Source organism: Marmota marmota, unplaced genomic scaffold (genome assembly GCF_001458135.2).
Source record: "Marmota marmota marmota unplaced genomic scaffold, marMar, whole genome shotgun sequence".
Lineage (NCBI taxonomy): Eukaryota > Metazoa > Chordata > Mammalia > Rodentia > Sciuridae > Marmota > Marmota marmota.
Window position 1 is genome coordinate 1,498,356 of NW_026000168.1, and position 16,213 is coordinate 1,514,568.

At 54.4% G+C, this 16,213-nt stretch overlaps 1 protein-coding gene across 8 annotated transcripts in view; it reads left to right on the forward strand.

Annotated features, from left to right (window-relative positions):
* Frmd4b (FERM domain containing 4B) overlaps positions 1 to 16,213 on the forward strand; it is a 142,555-nt gene that overhangs the window by 110,224 nt on the left and 16,118 nt on the right. For 7 of the 8 annotated variants that reach the window (XM_048786988.1, XM_048786986.1, XM_048786985.1 and 4 more), the window contains 8 exons: positions 7,553 to 7,629; positions 8,845 to 8,983; positions 9,390 to 9,531; positions 10,361 to 10,494; positions 10,582 to 10,701; positions 11,900 to 12,128; positions 14,918 to 14,974; positions 15,855 to 16,002. In XM_048786988.1, coding sequence (XP_048642945.1) covers positions 7,553 to 7,629; positions 8,845 to 8,983; positions 9,390 to 9,531; positions 10,361 to 10,494; positions 10,582 to 10,701; positions 11,900 to 12,128; positions 14,918 to 14,974; positions 15,855 to 16,002 — 1,046 coding nt within the window. Of the gene's footprint in view, positions 1 to 7,552; positions 7,630 to 7,733; positions 8,384 to 8,844; positions 8,984 to 9,389; positions 9,532 to 10,360; positions 10,495 to 10,581; positions 10,702 to 11,899; positions 12,129 to 14,917; positions 14,975 to 15,854; positions 16,003 to 16,213 lie in introns of those variants that run through there. The other variant, XM_048786991.1, reaches the window with a different exon arrangement.

A 16,213-nucleotide genomic window follows, 5' to 3' on the forward strand; every position in this document is an offset into this window, starting at 1 on the left:
CTGTTTGACGTAAGGAATGAGCTCGTAGTTTCCGGGGGACATCGCGTGATATCGTCCCTGTCTGTGTTTGAAGATCTACTTCTGGTTCCAAATTCCTAAGTAATAGCCTTAGAAATGAAGGGCACCCTCCAGAAGCCACTACCTGTCATCCCAGCGGCTCGGGAGGCTGCGTCAGGAGGATCGCGAGTTCAAAGCCAGCCTCAGCAGAAACATAGTGAGGCACTAAGCAACTCAGCGAGATCCTGTCTCTAAATAAATACAAACTAGGGCTGGGGAGGGGGCTCAGGGGTTAAGCACCCCTGGGTTCCATCCCTGGTAGCAAAATAGAAAAAGAAATGAAGGGCACCCAATTTTCTCAGATATTTTCATATCACTCTCATTCATTATAATTTACAACAAGTCGTACGTTTTTATTGTTTTTTTAAAAAAAAGCAAACAGCACCAAGCCCATCTGTTGGCAGGAAGCCTCTCTGCAGTCTCCTTCCTGCCTCCGTGGAAATGGCTGCTGAGAACATGACACGGGTTCACTCAGACCTGGTTGGTGAATATTCCGAGTCTTTACCAAGAGAGAAATCCCACTGCCCCTCCTTCCAGGCCCCCAACAGTGGTCAGGCTCTCTCCAGGGGTCATGGAGCAGAGTCTGCCCAGTGTCTCTCGGGCCGTCCACTCCCGTGCCTGTGACTCACAGGACGCTCTCCACCTTCGGAGCTGCGTGGAGACCGCTGGACACCACCCGGTCAGGTTGGCTGTTCAGTCCCGCCCAGGTCAGGGTTGGAGGTCACTTCCCCTTTCCATTTGCAGTTGTCCACGCGGGCCACTCACTTCAGGGAGGGCCCTGTGCCAGGCGGCTTGTCTTTTCCCGTATTTCAGAGGCTGTCCCTCCACCTTCCTCGTTTCTTCTCCCGTGAAAATCCGACTCTGGGTCTTGACTCTGTGCACTTAGGGTTTTCTGTGCCCAAACAGCTAAGGGTTCAGCAGGAGGAAGCAGGTTCCGCAGGGCCCTCTCCAGCCCAGTTTGCACAAGGCCGGAACGCATGCAGGGCCGTGAGCGCGGACAGAAAGGAAGGACCGGGCGGGCCTCAGCTGTTGGCCCCACCGGCCGTGCAGCCAGTGGCTGGGCAGGAATCAAGGTCAGATTGACACACTATAGTGGGAGGTCCAGAGGCTCAGCCTCTTGAGCCACATGCTGCCGTGTTATGACAGTGGCTTAAATCAGGAGGTGGACCAAGAACAGAGACAGGGACGGCAGGGGCTGGTCTGAAAAGGGCCCATCCAAGACCCTCCAGCAGGGCCCACGAGCCTTCCTGGGCAGTGTCACCTTCTCGTCACCCTGAATGCTGGGGACGCTTTTGTTCCACTTACCGGAGCACCCGTCAAGGGCTCTGCATGCATTTTAGATTTAAACGTATTCTGCAGCCTGGGGAGCCCGTGGAGCGGGCAGTTCATCTGTGCAGGGCAGGAGCTCAGCTCGGGACACCCATGCACTGTCTCTGGCGTGGCTTTGCCCCATGGCCTGGGGCGTGTTGTTGTTTGGTCTCTCTCTATCACTGGCTCCTTCCTCTGCACTGTGGAGATGCCACCAGCTCTGGAGAGCGTGTGTAAGAGCTAAACGAGGATATTTACGACCAGGACTGGTACCCAGTCCTCACTAGGTGATTAGTTCCTTGGCAGGGAGGGGGGCAGACAGTAAGGAGGGTTTGAGAGACGGGATGGATCACTGGCTCCAGAGGCACCCAGCAACACCCGAGTCCACAGTCCTAGTGAGGTAGGGAGTCCATATTTTGAGGGCCCTATAAGCCCTTCTCCTCCCAACTCTCTCACCGTAATGCCTGAAGGTATGAGGCCCACGAAGAGAAAGACTTTTCTCTAGTACTAGGGATGGATTTCAGGGTGCCCTACCACCGTGCCGCACCCCCAGCCCTTGCTATCTTTTATTTTGAGACAGGGTCTGGCTAAGTTGCTGAGGCTGCCCTAGAACCTGCAGTCCTCCTGCCTCGGCCTCCCGAGTCACTGGGATGACAGGTGCGGGCCCCCACTCCCAGCAGGTGGAGAGAAGACCTCAATCCTGAGTATTAAAGATCCAGATGGATCAGACACAGTTTGCTTTCTAATCCTCTCTTTGTGCCTGAAATGAGCACCACAAACTCTTGTAGGAGGCGGAAATGTACTAGAACTCAGGTCGGAACAGATGCGAGTTCGTGTTCCTTGTAGGTGTTCATTATTTATTTGGGGTTCAGGGAAGAAGGTCTCATCTTCCCCAAGCAGCAGACTGACAGCAGGTCGTGGCTGAGAACCAGGACTGACCTCTTCCCCTGTGGCAAGCAGTCACTGGGACCCACCAGAGCCTGTCGGAGACGGGCAGGGGAATGAGGAGTGCCCCGGGCCGACCACGCTGGCATGCATGTCTTTCCAGATCAATGTCCCCTGGCCTGGTAACAGTAAGGCTGGCAGGAGCCCCAGCGCCCAGGGCCTTTGCGGTGGGAAAGGTTCTTGTCCTTCAATAAACTGATCTTTTTTGTAAACTGCTGGAATTCCCTGCCGCCTGGAGCCAGGTGAGTTCAGGAGCACGCACAAAAGCCTCCCTGTTCCCTTGGCTTGGAGGGACGGGGCTCCTGTTACTGAAAGGCAGGACTTGCCTTGTTGTTCAAGCAGCGCCACCTTGACCTACCATCTTGACCGTCTGAACCTCTCCTCGCTCCTTCCACCACCCACGGACGACCAGAAGCCTCTTCACACTTCCCACATCAGTGCACAAGAAAATACGATGCAGGAGGGAAAAAAAAAAATGGATTACAAAATGTCACCGGGAGACCAGTCCGTCCTGTTTGCGGGTGTATAATTAAGCTTGAGCCACCCCGATAATCAACGTGATGGTTCAGCCCTGCACAGTCCGTGGGAGGAGAACTGCAGCCCTGAGTGGATCTGAAGAGAGAACCTGTTCTGCACTCCTGCTGGCCACCTGGCTGACCCGGGCCGTCACTAGGTCTCTCTCTGGGCCTTCATTTTCCCATCTGTCAAACTCAAAGAGTTCTCTTTACTGTCGGCCTCACAGAGCCGTGTGAGGACCCCGTGGTCCGGGCGGGCTTTCTCTCAGCAGATCCCCCTGCATTGGAGTGTCCAGGAAAGGACCTCTGAGAAAGGTGCATCTGAGCTGAGACCCGAGGGACGCCCTGCTCACAAGAATGAGTGACTCTTCCTAGTCAGAGACCAGGGTGGGCTGTTGTGAGGGAGGCCGCGTGTCCTGAGAACCGCGAGGGCCCCCCTGCTGGAGCTCCAGGGGCACGAGGCTGTCCCTCAGTGTGGGCTTGTCTCCTGGGTCCTCCTGCTGAGATCCAGGAGGGGTTTGGTTTGGTTTTGATACTAGGGATTGGACCCAGGGTGCTCCACCACTGACCTACACCCCCAACTCTTTTTATTTTTTATTTCAAGACAAGGTCTTGCTAAGTTGCCGAGTTTGGCCTCTAACTCTCGATCCTCCTGCTTCAGCCTCCCAAGTCCCTGGGGTTGCAGGCATGTGGCCGTCATGCCCCACTGGTTGGGGACTTGGTCTGGTTTGATAGCAGGGTTTCCTGTGATCAGCTAAAGATAGCCAATTCATCTACTAGTACAAACAGCTTTCTAACAATAGAGCTTAAGAGACTCGATTTTGTGTTTTTCCAAGAAAAGCATTGACGAAGCCCGTTGCTTTTCCACGGGCTCCTCCGCTAGCACTTTCCTTTCCTTATCTCATCTGACAAAGAAGTCACAGCCCTTGCGGTCAAGGACCTGACAGTTCATCTGGGAAGAAAGAATACATCCGAAACAGAGATCTCATTGAAGATACTTAATAAACAGGCTGCACAGCAAGGCGTGGGCAGGGACGTGGGCGGTGAGCACCGCAGCAGCCACCAGCCCTAACCCCAGCAGCTCACACCTGCAGGGAGCGCCCGCTGCCCTGCAGGGGGCCACAGGAAGTGGTCAGCCGTCCTGGAAGTGGGAGATTTGGCCGCAGAGGAAACCTGGGTGAGAAGCTTCCTTTCAGAAGTCAGATCTTAGGCTGCACATTTCCTATGGCCCAGAACCTCTCATCGGCATGCAGCTGGGGCTGAGGCGGTGCTCCGGGGACCCTGGACGGGATGAGGCGTGGGTCAGGGTGGCAGTGGCCCCTGCACGCTAGGTGCATGTCAGACGCACCATTGGTGTGAGCCCTGCGTGTTTGACCGTCCTCGAGGGCGGAGGCCGGGACGGTCATCGTCACATCTGATGGACCGGACAGAGGGTAGGAAGGAAGCTAGGTCAACGGGGCTCTGACAGCCAGAGTCCTGCCAGAGTCCTCCTTTGTGGCACTGAGAAGGTCCTCACGGTGCATTTCCTCATCAGGGGCCACCTTTTTCCGTGACTTTGTTTTGCTTCAGGTCATAGCAGGGGATTGCCCCTGTGACTCATTGTTTGATGTACTGTTGCTGCTCTGTGCCACCGTCCCAAATCTCCATTTCCAGGTGAATTTGCAGGTAAATGATTAACCTGGAACTTGGCCGCAATTCAGAAGCCCAGCCTCTGTGACACCTTCCCTGTCCCTGCTCAGGGCATTAAAGAGTCGGCTCCGTGCTCCAGGGCCTCTGTGACCCCCTGCCTGGGGCAGGTCCACATCCCTGTTGTGTTCACGCTGGGGCTGGTCCCTCTGCCCTGGCGCAGACTTCCTACCTACCGGGTGGGTCAGGAAGCCTCCCATGAAACCATCGGATGTGGAGACTGAAACCCGCCAGGGTCGCGGCCTGAGTGACACAGCTCTGTCAACAGAGCCACTCAGCTGTTCCTGGCGGAGACACAGATGTGGGGGCCAGATCGGGGCTGCCGGTTCCGCTTCTGCCCCTAAGCTGCCATCGTGGTCTGATAAGGGGAGAGAGCCGGGGACGGAGAGTCACTGTCAACACCCCACCAACCCAGCTGCCCGCTGTGGGTGCTGAGCAGGCGCTGGCTCCCGGGTCTCAGGTGTCACCGGCTCCATTACACAGATAAGGAAGCTGAGGCTCCGGACGGTTTAGCGCCACTAGCTACAAGTAGTGGAGCCAGAGGTCACCTGGGCCACCTGCACGGTTCTCCTCACAAGGGAAGGGATTCTTCTCCTCAGGCTCCAGATCCGGACCTCACATCAGAGGGGCCTCAGAAAACACTGGTGGATGGGAAAGGAATGTCCCACAGGCTGCGGAAGTTCACACTCCGCCTCCCCCTCCCCAGCCCAGGTTGGATGGCAGCCTCTAATATTTAGGAACCAAGACATTTCAGAGGAAAAACAAACAGAACCAGCTTCTACGCAGCAGCCCAGCTAGATCAAAAAGCGTTGCCACGGCAAAGGTTGATCAGAATCACAGTGGTCAAGTCCAGGGGGACTCCCCGTGGTCAGGGAGCCGGGCTTACCCCTGTATTATATATTCACGTTCGTTTTACATGACGTCCATCATTTGAATTTGGAGAAATAAGTACAGAGGAAGGCCAAGAAGACCCCAGGACCTGCCGAACCAACCGCTCAAGTGGACAATCATCAGAGATACCGAGTCACTTTCCCTCCCTCTTTATTAACAAAAGACAAGGACTAGAGATGATGAGATAGAGGTGGCCCTACCATCCTGCCCAGAGGCAGCCACTGCTAGCAATTTGGTCTGGGTCCTTCCGGTCCTCTGGTACCACTGCAGGAACCGGGCGCCCATCTGAAGTCACACTGCATAAACTTTAAAGGTTCCCGCTGGGGAGGTGCCTGGCGGTCTCAGGGACTCGCCACTGGTCTCTGCCCGCTGCTTCCTCTGCAAACCCGGCTGCCGTCTAATTATTTCATCTCTCTAAGCCCGGCCCCTCACCCCTGGCCCCTCGGCGGGCTGGGCGGGCTGGGCAGAGGGAGTGCAAAGCCGCCAGCCTTTCCCTTTTGTAAGCGATAAGAGGGGGGAGGTGGCGGCTTCCCGAGATCGGGTTTCCAGTGCAGCCCAGGCTTTCCTGTGTGTGGGAATGGAGGCCGAGGAAAACACAGCTGGGCCGCTCTGCCCCTTCCTGTCCAACCTGTTCCTGCCCCAGTGAGCGACGGCCGAGGCTGCCCGGAGGCCTCCCGGTCCACTTCCCACCCGATCCAAAGCAACGAGCTTCCCGGGCGGTGTCCAAGGTGCCCAGATTTAGGGAAGTCTGTCTTCTGGGAGAATCTGCAGCGAGCACCCTGCCTGCCGTCCACCCTGTGGGAGGGAGGAGGGGACTGCAGGCTGGGGAGTGTCCCCGGCAGAGCTGCTGATGTCACGTCAGAGCCATGGGAGGCCCGCCTTGTGAAACCCAGTTACACCTTGGGTCTTAGGAAACTGGCTTCAGAATCGCCGAGCCGCCGGCGGGAGGGGACCAGGGGAGGACGCTGGTCCTCCCTCACGCTTCTCTCCCACTTTCTGGACTTCTGGATGGAAAGAAAGGAAAGCCTGGGCCCTGGGGGTGTTGTCGAAGCTGGTAGGTAGCTTTGCACGTTCCGGGACTCCCCTGGAGCCTAGTGAGTGCTGGAGGGAGTGGGCAGGCTCCCGGGGTCCAGCTGGCCTTCCCGCCCCATGCTGCCCCTGCAGGGCACCTGCGGCTCCTTCTGCCCCTTTGCTGAAAGGTTGGCGTGTTTGTGAAAAGTCTCGGTTTCTGTACTTCAGGAAATGGTTTCGAGGCCGGTGCGCCACGGGGGTGCTTATCAAGGAGTCAGTTGGAATGTTCTTTAAAGAGTCTTGAGCACAATGTCCAAGTGCTGCCCTTGCCCTCCTCCTGGACAGCCGGCCGGGGCGGGAGGAGGAATTACACACTAGAGTCCAAGCTGGGAGGCTGGGGAAGCGCAGGCTGGTACGGGACCTCCATGGAAGGGCTTGGGAACGGCCCAGAAAACCCAGCGAGACAGGCTCTTCTGCCCTGACCAGGTTACTTGGTTTTCCTGTGCGAATTTCTGTTTTCTTTGCCCTGATGACGGGCAAATCCGGGAGTCCCACCCCAGAGCGCCAGGAGTGGGAGAGCAGAGGTGGGAGGCCAATCCCACAACCCGAGGCTCAGCCAGCACCAGGGGCAGCGCCCGGCAACCCCACCCTGCCCTGGGCCCCACGCACCTGGTGGCCTTGGGGGGACTGGCCAGGTGAGAGGCTGGCCGCGGGGACTTCTTTTACTTTCACTTTGCCTGCTCTTGAAGTCTAACCTCGGAAACCGCCTGTGAATGTCTTTCCATTGAAACACAAATGAGCCCTGGAGGGGGCTTAGCGCTTACTGGAAGCTGCGCAGGCCTCCTGCGCAGGAAGCTGAGTCAGAGGAAGGACACCAGGCGCTTCCCACGGCCGGCCGCCAGCCGCCTGGTTTTACGGTTCAGGGCACCCTTACCCGTGAGGTGAGGCTGAACGGGCGACCTTTACCACCACGATGGTTTCAGGTGCTTTGTGAGAAGGTGAATCACCCGCCCAGCCTGACCCGCGAGAGTCTTCATAGGAATGTGAGATCGTTCGCTTGCCAAGCGACGTAGGAGCAGCTCAGTCGAGGGAAAGACGACCGCAGCCGCGAGGCTCTTCTCTTTTCTTAACTCTTTCAGTTGTTCCAGTGGAAACAGCTGGAGAACTTGTATTTCCGTGAGAAGAAGTTTGCCGTGGAGGTCCACGACCCGCGAAGGTGAGCCCAGGAGATAGTCCCGTGGTCCTAGTCACCTAGCAAAATGGGGGCCGGTGGCCATCTGGGCCCAGGTGCGTGTGTGAGTCCAGCCTTCACGGACTGTTGGTGGTGGGCCTTGGAGGGGGCTCTCCCTGAGCCGCGGGCCACCCAGCATCCCCACTGCAGTGTGGGTCCTGTCTCCGTGGGTCCTCACTAGCCCCCGTTAGGTCTCCTTGTGTGTGTGTGCACGTGGGCGTGTGTGCCGCACGTCCTGGGGAGGAGCAGAGCCTGACTCCTACTGACGACAGCCGTCCGTGTCTCTGTGGGCTTATTGGTGATCTGTGTAACTGCTTTAGAGATGGAATCCTGGGCTCATTTTCAATTTTGCTATTTATGGTCATTTAAAAAAAAAAAACAACTGTGCAGTTATGAAGGTGAATGGGGGTCAGGATGCAGGTTCTCCACGCTTCAAGAGAACTTCTTCGTCAGTCCTCAGTGGTGGCTTTGGAGTCCCCAGACGACACTCATGGATGTCTTGGGTCAGAGGGATAGGAGGAAATGGCTGTGACCACATTCCTACAAAGAGCGTTAGCCCCTCGCAGCCCCTGCTCTCTGCTGGCCAGCCCTCCTCCCCACCTGCTTTCCTCTTTTCCTCCGCTGTGCCCACAGCACTCTGGACCAGCCTCAGACTTGCCGATCCTCAGTGGACGGTGTCCATCCTCAGGTTACGTCAGTCCACCTCCTCCTCCGAGGCTTTCTCTCCACCTGGAGACAGGTGCTGACCCCACACGGGTGGGTTGCTATGTCCTTAATGAAACACCACCTTTAAAACCAGACAAGGTGCTGGTACACCTGCAATCCCAGCTATTCCTGAGGCCGAAGGAGGAGGATTGCAAGTTCAAGACCAGCCTCAGCAACTTAGTGAGACACTATTTAAAAAAAAAAAAAAATCATTTTTACCCTGTACCACTTGAGATGGCCACACATCTTTATGGTTTCTCGTCTGCTGATTCCTTATGCACTTCTGAGTGTGTGCACCATGTTGTCTTATATGCTCGTCGATGCAGAAAGATGTTGCCCAGGTCTGGGTAGTTTTGCCGTAGGAGAAAGTCAGAAGCTTGGCCCCATCGTCCGGATGTGCATCAGGGCAACTCAGGGGAGGGCGTTTGTTCCGGGAGCCCTTGGTGTGGTGCTGCCCAGAGGCAAATAGCTCGAGTGCTTTCTTTAATCCTCCAGGATTTCGGTGTCTAGAAGGACCTTTGGGCAGAGCGGCCTCTTTGTGCAAACCTGGTATGCGAACTCTTCTCTCATCAAGTCCATCTGGGTCATGGCCATCAGTCAGCACCAGTTCTACCTGGACCGCAAGCAGAGCAAAGTAAGTGGTGAGCGCGGTTCTCGGGGGACATGGCCATCTGTCTTGCTGGGTTTCAGAAACGAAGCTGCCCCAGGAAACGTGCACACACACGGGTCTGTGTTCTTCTGGCTGGCTCTTAACCTCGCTCCTGTTTTAGCTCTCCACACGTTTTCTAAAGGGTGGAAGATGCGCACACCCCTAGATATGTGGATATGTGCTTTGGAAGTCACGAGGTCGCAGGCCCCCGTGCCTGTGTGTATGCGTGTTGGTGAGGTTGCTTGTGACGTCTTTCAGTCAGTGCTAAACCGTGCCTTGAGCGTCATGTATATCCATTAAAACATTGTTATTGTATGGTTGTTTAATCATTTTATTAATTCAAGATATGTTTGATTGCATTAATTCTGTGTTTATGTGGTTTACCTTGTAGGCAAAAATTCCTACAGCCAGGAGTTTAGACGACATCGCAATGGATTTGACAGACACTGGAACACAAAGGGTCTCCAAACTGGTGACCCTGGAGGCAAAGGGTCAGTTCATCATGGCCAGCAATGGCAGCCTAATATCCTCAGGTAAGATTTGGGATCAGAAAACACACAGCGCCATCTTTTATTTTTTAGAACTTTTTTTGTGGGGTGGCGGGGGCGGGGTGTTATAAACCATTTTTAAATGTATGTTTCCATCCATTGTTTTGGAAACAAAGTATATCAGAACCTACAATGTGTAACAGTTTTGAATGTAATTTCACAACTGATATTTAGGAGAGTATAATGAAAACTAAATTAAAAATAGGCTGTGTAAGTAACATTAGTTGCAGAGAAAGGGATTATCCAGGGGCGGCTTGAAAGGAGACTTTCTTCCCACCAATTCCATCATCACCGTCTCCCATTATTTAGTTTTCGATGGAGATCATTGGCTAATTCTTCTTTAATATAAAATGCTGTCAAACCTGATCCCAGGCAGATCGTAATGGCTGCCCCTCAGCCCTCCCTGGGTGGACAGTCTGGGATCTCCTAGCACTGAGGGCGCGTGATGATTTTCCCACAAAAATCCCATCGGGGCTTTGAATCCAAAGCGGCCTTCCTTTGCAAAGAGCATTTCCAAAGGAGCTTCGGAAGTGCCCCTCGGTGGGAAGGCCCTCCCTTCGCTCCTCTTAGGAAAGGGTTCTGGGAGGGTCTGAAACACAAGCCTTTTGTCCTTGCCTCCGGAATGACTGAGCCGGTGCGCGAGGCTCTGACACCCAGAGGACTGGTCTCACGTCCTGCAGTTGGCCTTTTCCATGTTCTGAACTCGGAGAAAAGACCCAAGCCCCCACTTGCCAGCCAGCCGGGCTCCCCGCCCTTTGCCCTTCAGCCTGGGGAGGTCAGTGCCTGGGGCCGACCTCCCTGCCTCCTCCGCCAGGTTCTCAAGACTCGGAAGCCAGCGAGGAGCAGAAGCGCGAGAAGATCCTGGAGCTCAGGAGGAAGGAGAAGCAACTGCAGGAGAAGCTCCTGAAGAAGGTGGAGGAGCTGAGGAAGATCTGCCTGCGCGAGGCCGTGAGTGCGCCTGCCCCGGGCCTGTGGCTAGGGCGGGCGCTCGGGCCTATGCCCCTGGCCAGCTCTGGACCCTGTCCTGTTTTGCAGGAGCTCACGGGCAAAGTGCCCAAGGAGTATCCCCTGAACGCAGGCGAGAAGCCTCCCCAGGTCAGGAGGCGTGTGGGCACTGCCTTCAAGCTGGAGGACAGCCTGCTGCCCAGCGAGGAGGTAGGCGCAGCCAGGAGTGGGGGGGGGGTGGCTCCTGCATTCCGGGGCCGGTGCTCCTCGCCTTCTGTTTTGTTTCTCTGTGGTTCTGGGGGTGAGCCCAGGGCAGCGGGTCCACCACGAGCCACTGCTGCACGTTTTCATCTCAGCTGTGGAAGTGGACAGTGCCTTTCCACGTACTCCCGTTAAAAGTGGGCTGTTTCTCAGTGTCTCGCTCCCTCATTAGCATCCCACGGGCACTAAATTGACCAATCGTTTTACAAGAATCAAGATTCATTCTTTTGCTTAAAACGAAGCTTGGGCGCATAGTCTGATCTCTCTAAAGTCTCACTTCTCGGGACCCCGTCTCTTCCTCTGAAAAATGGAAATAACGCTGGCTCTTCCCTCCGAGGGATGCAGCGAGCCTCATAAATGAGGTGACCCATGCACGGCACTCGGCGCAATTAAAAGATGCTTCGAGTTAATTCAGAGTGCAGGTCATCAACCAATGTGTCCCTACCCGTGTTTCTTGTAGAAATTCAACCATCTTCGCTTTAGAAACCAGTAGCTGTTTCTGTCAATAGCAGGGAGAGCTTTGCTATCGAATGAGTGCTCCCCTGTGTACCCAGCCCTGAGCTAAGCAGTACACATACATTACGTCATTTACTCTTCAGCACATTAAGGTATTCAAGCTGGGCACGGTGGCGCACACCTGTCATCCCAGCGGCTCGGGAGGCTGAGGCAGGAGTATTGCGAGTTCAAAGCCAGCTTCAGCAATGGCGAGGCGCTAAGGAACTCGGTGAGACCCTGTCTCTAAATAAAATGCAAAACAGGGCTGGGGATGGGGCTCAGTGGTTGTGTACCCCTGAGTCCAAGCCCTGGTACCAAAAAAATAAACAATGAAGTATTCAGGTCATACCACCAGGAATGAAACCCAAATTTGTTGTCTCTGAGGCTTTGCATATTCAAAGTTCGCCTCCCTCCTTCCAACAGGAAGAGGTTGGACTGATGGGAAGTTCAAGTTAAGATGTGTGTGTGGGGGGGGGGGGATCTCTCGTCTTCTCGGAAGGTATCCGAGGGTGTCAATGAATCAAAACTTCAAAAGATCCTGCTCCCAGAAAGCACGTGATTCAAGAAGGCACAAGAAGTCTTCTTTATTATCCAGCATGAGAGAGCGAGGGTGTGTGTCTGCAAAGATAAAAGTGCTGTCGTCTGCCTCCAGGGCCCGGCGCTGCAAGGCCTGGAGAGCAACTTCCTGATACAGCAAAAGTTGGTCGAAGCCGCGAAGAAGCTTGCCAACGAGCCCGACCTGTGCAAGACGGTGAGGAAAAGACGGAAGCAGGACTACACCGAGGCGGTGAGGAAGCTGCAGGAGATCGAGAACGCCATCAACGAGTGCCGCATCCGAGGCGGGAAGAAGGCCAGCCCGAGAGCCTCGGGCGCCGTGGCCGGTGAGTGAGGCGCGAGGTTTCCTTGAGTCCCGCAGGCAGTGAGCGCCCTGGTAAGTGGAGTTCATTTCCACACCTGCTCCTTTGGTAAGAGAGTGAAGAAAGAAAAAAGGGTCGAAAGCAAGCTTCTCAGGAATCTCGGTGCTGGAGTCTGTCAGCTCGATGTGCCGTGGCTCTCTGGCTGGGTAACGCGAGACTATTGTGTTTTGTTTTTTTTTTTCAGGATGAAAGGGCTTTTGTGGCATTATCGGTTCATTATAAGACACCGTCCCCTTTAACTGGGCTAAGGTCACTGCCAGAAATACTTTGGCAACAGGGTCTTAAGAGAGCGGGGGCCTCACCCACCCCAGAGTTTGTGAGAGGTTTTCGGTGCCGCAGACCCCGTCTCCTGAGGGACCGTCCCCTCCCTGTGTGTGGCTGGAGAAGAGGGCTCGGTGACTGCCCTTGGTGGAGGCTGTTTAATGAGGGGGACCGACGGGGATGGTGTAAATGGACCGCAGAAAGGACAGAGGCAGGGGCGTGACCGCGGTGGGGTCCCCTCTCTGTAAGCAGGCACACGGAGCCCGCTTGGGAGATACCTCAAAGTACTAATAGCCGTGGAATGTCAATTACAGTCCGCGTGCCCTGTCCAGCTTCTCAGCATCATGCATCTGTGACTTTTACATTCACAAAAGAAAAAGCCGACCAAGAAATCCCACGTAGGTAGACTTCAAGTCTAACTGGCCTTGCGTGTAGGTGCCGCGGTTTTTAGTCTTGATAACTGAAAGATGATTGTATCTCTTTGATTCCAAGAATTCTTTTTTCCCCTTCACGTTTGGATGTCTGAAACTGAGATGGTTCGTGATCTAGCCGGTGTGCTCCCATCATGATTGGCAGGATTTTCTTTTTCACGGAGACACAACAGGTTGAGTGAACTGTGGTGACTGGGTGGAGAATGTGCTGGGGTTTAGGGCCTGTGATTGACGCAGCAGAGACACCACACGTGCAGGCGTCCAACGCAAGTGTCGGCCGACTACAGCTGGGAATTCCGGGCGGCTTGACTGGGAATGTGCAGGCGGGTCGGCCGTGGCAGTTGGCACAGGCTGGCCCACAGACATGGGTGCTTGAGAGGCACTTAGCTGCCGTGCCATTTGTCACCGCCCATTCATCCTCAAGCCACAGGGTGCAAGTGCTCTCCTCCGTCAGGACTGGTGTTGAGGGCAGATGGTGCCAGTGGTGAACCTTCCATTAGATAGAATTTTTTGTTAAATGTGCCCACCAGCTGACGGTCCTGGCACCGCACCCTCAAGTTCCACGGCTGGCCAATGAAGAGGCTCTGCCTTAGAAATTGGCTTTCGTGGCTGGATGGAGCGATCCCTCCATGATGGCTTTGAAGCGGTGTTGAGGTGTAGCATCTGCCTTGAACCATTTTTGCCAAAGCATTCGAGACTGACGGCAGTGGGATTCTCAGGAGGATATCAACACGTGTGAGCTGTCTCTCTTCACCCAACACAGTCTTTAACATCTGAGCCAGACACGGTGGCACACGCCTGTCATCCCAGTGACTCGGGAGGCCGAGGCAGGAGGATTGCAAGTTGGAGATTAGCCTCAGCAACTTAGCGAGACCCTGTTTCGAAGTAAAAATGGCTGGGGATGTGGCTTAGTGGTAAAGTGTCCCTGGGTTAAATCCCCAGTACTAAAAAAAATGCAAAAGTATCAGATGCTGGTATTACCAGTGATGCTCAGAGCATTTGGGTTGTCATTTCTAACCAGCTCCCAGAGTCAGTGACAAAAACGAGGCATTGTTGATACTTTTTGAGGATTTGCTACGTGCCAGGAGCTGGGCTTAGCTCTTTATGGCAGCATGTCACTCAGGGTGCCACTTGGGCACTGTGTCATGGACAGTGTCCTTGTCCCCAGTTTAGGTTTGAGCCGGATGATGCCTAGAGGGACTAGGTGATCTGGCTCAGGTCTCCCTGCAGAGAGTGGCAGAAACCAGGATTTAACCAGGTCTGTCTGACTCAGTAGTTAACAGTGCTTGCAGACACTCTCAGTTGTCAAAATTGAGGCTGGGGTTCCTTTGACACCCGGGCCCGAGGCTAGAGCCTGCTGCGTGCAGGGTGCCCAAGCAGCATGTCCAGCCCGGAGCCAGCAGCACCACCCGGGGGAACCCTGCTCGACTCGGAGAGCTCCCCACACCACGTGAGCAAAAGGCCCCTTTCCCTATCGAGGGCCCCAGACTGAGTTCCCCTGGCAGAGCCATCTGAAGTGAGGTCCACGCGGCTCACTGACGCGCACACCTATGACAAGAAGGCTCAGCTCTTCTTTCTAGTTGTCACGCACTAACGTAGGGATGGAGAGGAAACACTGAAAAGGAGGAAAACCCCAACCCCCTGGACCTCTGTTCCCAATTTAGAATACGGCCTGCGGCTCCCCCCAGCCTCAGGGGGAAAGCCCTTGGGGAGGACCCTGGCCTCTGCACTGAGCGCGGGCAGGCTCTCCTCCGCCACTGCTCCCTACCAGTGTCGTAACTGCTCCCAGAGCAAGCTCCCGGGCAGCGTGACAGGTACTAGAAAGTGCAAACCCTGTGCCACTTCATCGTGGGAACTTGAGCATCCCTGGGTTTGGGTGCCCTTGGGGTCCAGGGACCAATCTCCCACAGGTACTGAGAGACCGCGCCAGTCCATTGTGACGTCTGTATGTAGTCCTATTGATCCCGATGAAAATCAAACGCACGCCGTTGGAAACTGCTTTGCGGAACTTCCCCCTGCTGTGATGCCCAGTATCCTAAAGACAGGTGTCTCTGTTCACAGATGACATCATCCCCTCGGAGAGCAGCTCCTTGTCGGACACCACCACCTATGACGATCGTAAGTGGCTGTTGTTTTTAAAATATGGCCTATTCTAAAATCTCAAGGTGATTTTTTTTTTTTTAATTTAAGAAAGCCTGCTTGGTTTTTATTTTGGGAAAATTATAATACACTAACTCATTTAAGCAAAACGGTTGGGAAAGAGGCACAGGGTCACTAATCTACTTGGGTTAATTCCACATTTAACACAGAGCCCTCCAGATCACAGGCCCTCAGGGAAACAGGAAACCATCGCAGGAAGGCGTTGGTGCTCGATAAGGATTTCAGGCCCCTGGGGAATGTTTTTTAACTTCTCATTTTAGTGTAGACTGGCAGAGAACTGTAATGCAGAGTTCCTTACCAGGTTTCCCCACTGCGGACATTTATTTTCTTTTTTTCCTGGAACCAGGGATTGAACCCAGGGGTGCTTAGCCCCTGAGCCACGTCTCCAGCCCTTTTTATGTTTTATTTGGAGACAGGGTCTCCTGTTGAACAGTTCTCAGCAGCCCTGAGAAGGTGACGATACCATGTGGCAGCGTGAGCTCCGGCCACAGAGGCCTAAGGGCTTTGAAGCCGAACCCAAAGAGCAGCCAGATCCTCCCTGGCCTTTGGCACATGGGGATTGTCTTCAGCAGACTTTTTAGAAGATATAATATGGCAATACTATGCAAAAGTTGCTGCAGGCCTAAGGGGAGTTCTCGGTAATTCCTTTTGTCTAGTGTATAAGATTTTGGAAAAAAAAAAAATCACCTTCTGAAAGGTCCTGCATGCCTAGAAACCCCATCTTGGCAGAGCGCCTAATGAATCAGGCCTTCAGTTCTTCTCTCGCAGTTCGGTCAGGGTGCTAATTCACTGGTCTGTCTCCCTCCGGGTTATTGATTCTTTCATGCATATATTTTAGCCAATGATGCCTTCACGCTTTCTGGGCAGCGACCAAGTTCAGTACCTCACTCTCCAAGAATCCTTCCCCCCAAGTCTCTGGGCATTGAGCGAGTCCACTTCAGAAAGTCGTCCTGCGGCGAGCAGTTTGTGGACACCAGGCAGTCCAGGTGAGAGGCCCTTGCCCCTGGGCTCCAGAATGGGGCCCCCTTTGCTGGTTTTTATTGATCCTTCCGAAAGGTGTTCTCTCGTACAGCCCAGGCACCGAAACTAACCCAGAGATTCACTGTTGGTGACAAGTGGAAGTGTTTTTAAGAGATCTTTTAAAAAGCATTTGACTCTTTGCTTGAAGTCTGTTTGATTTATATTAAGTTATGGGGA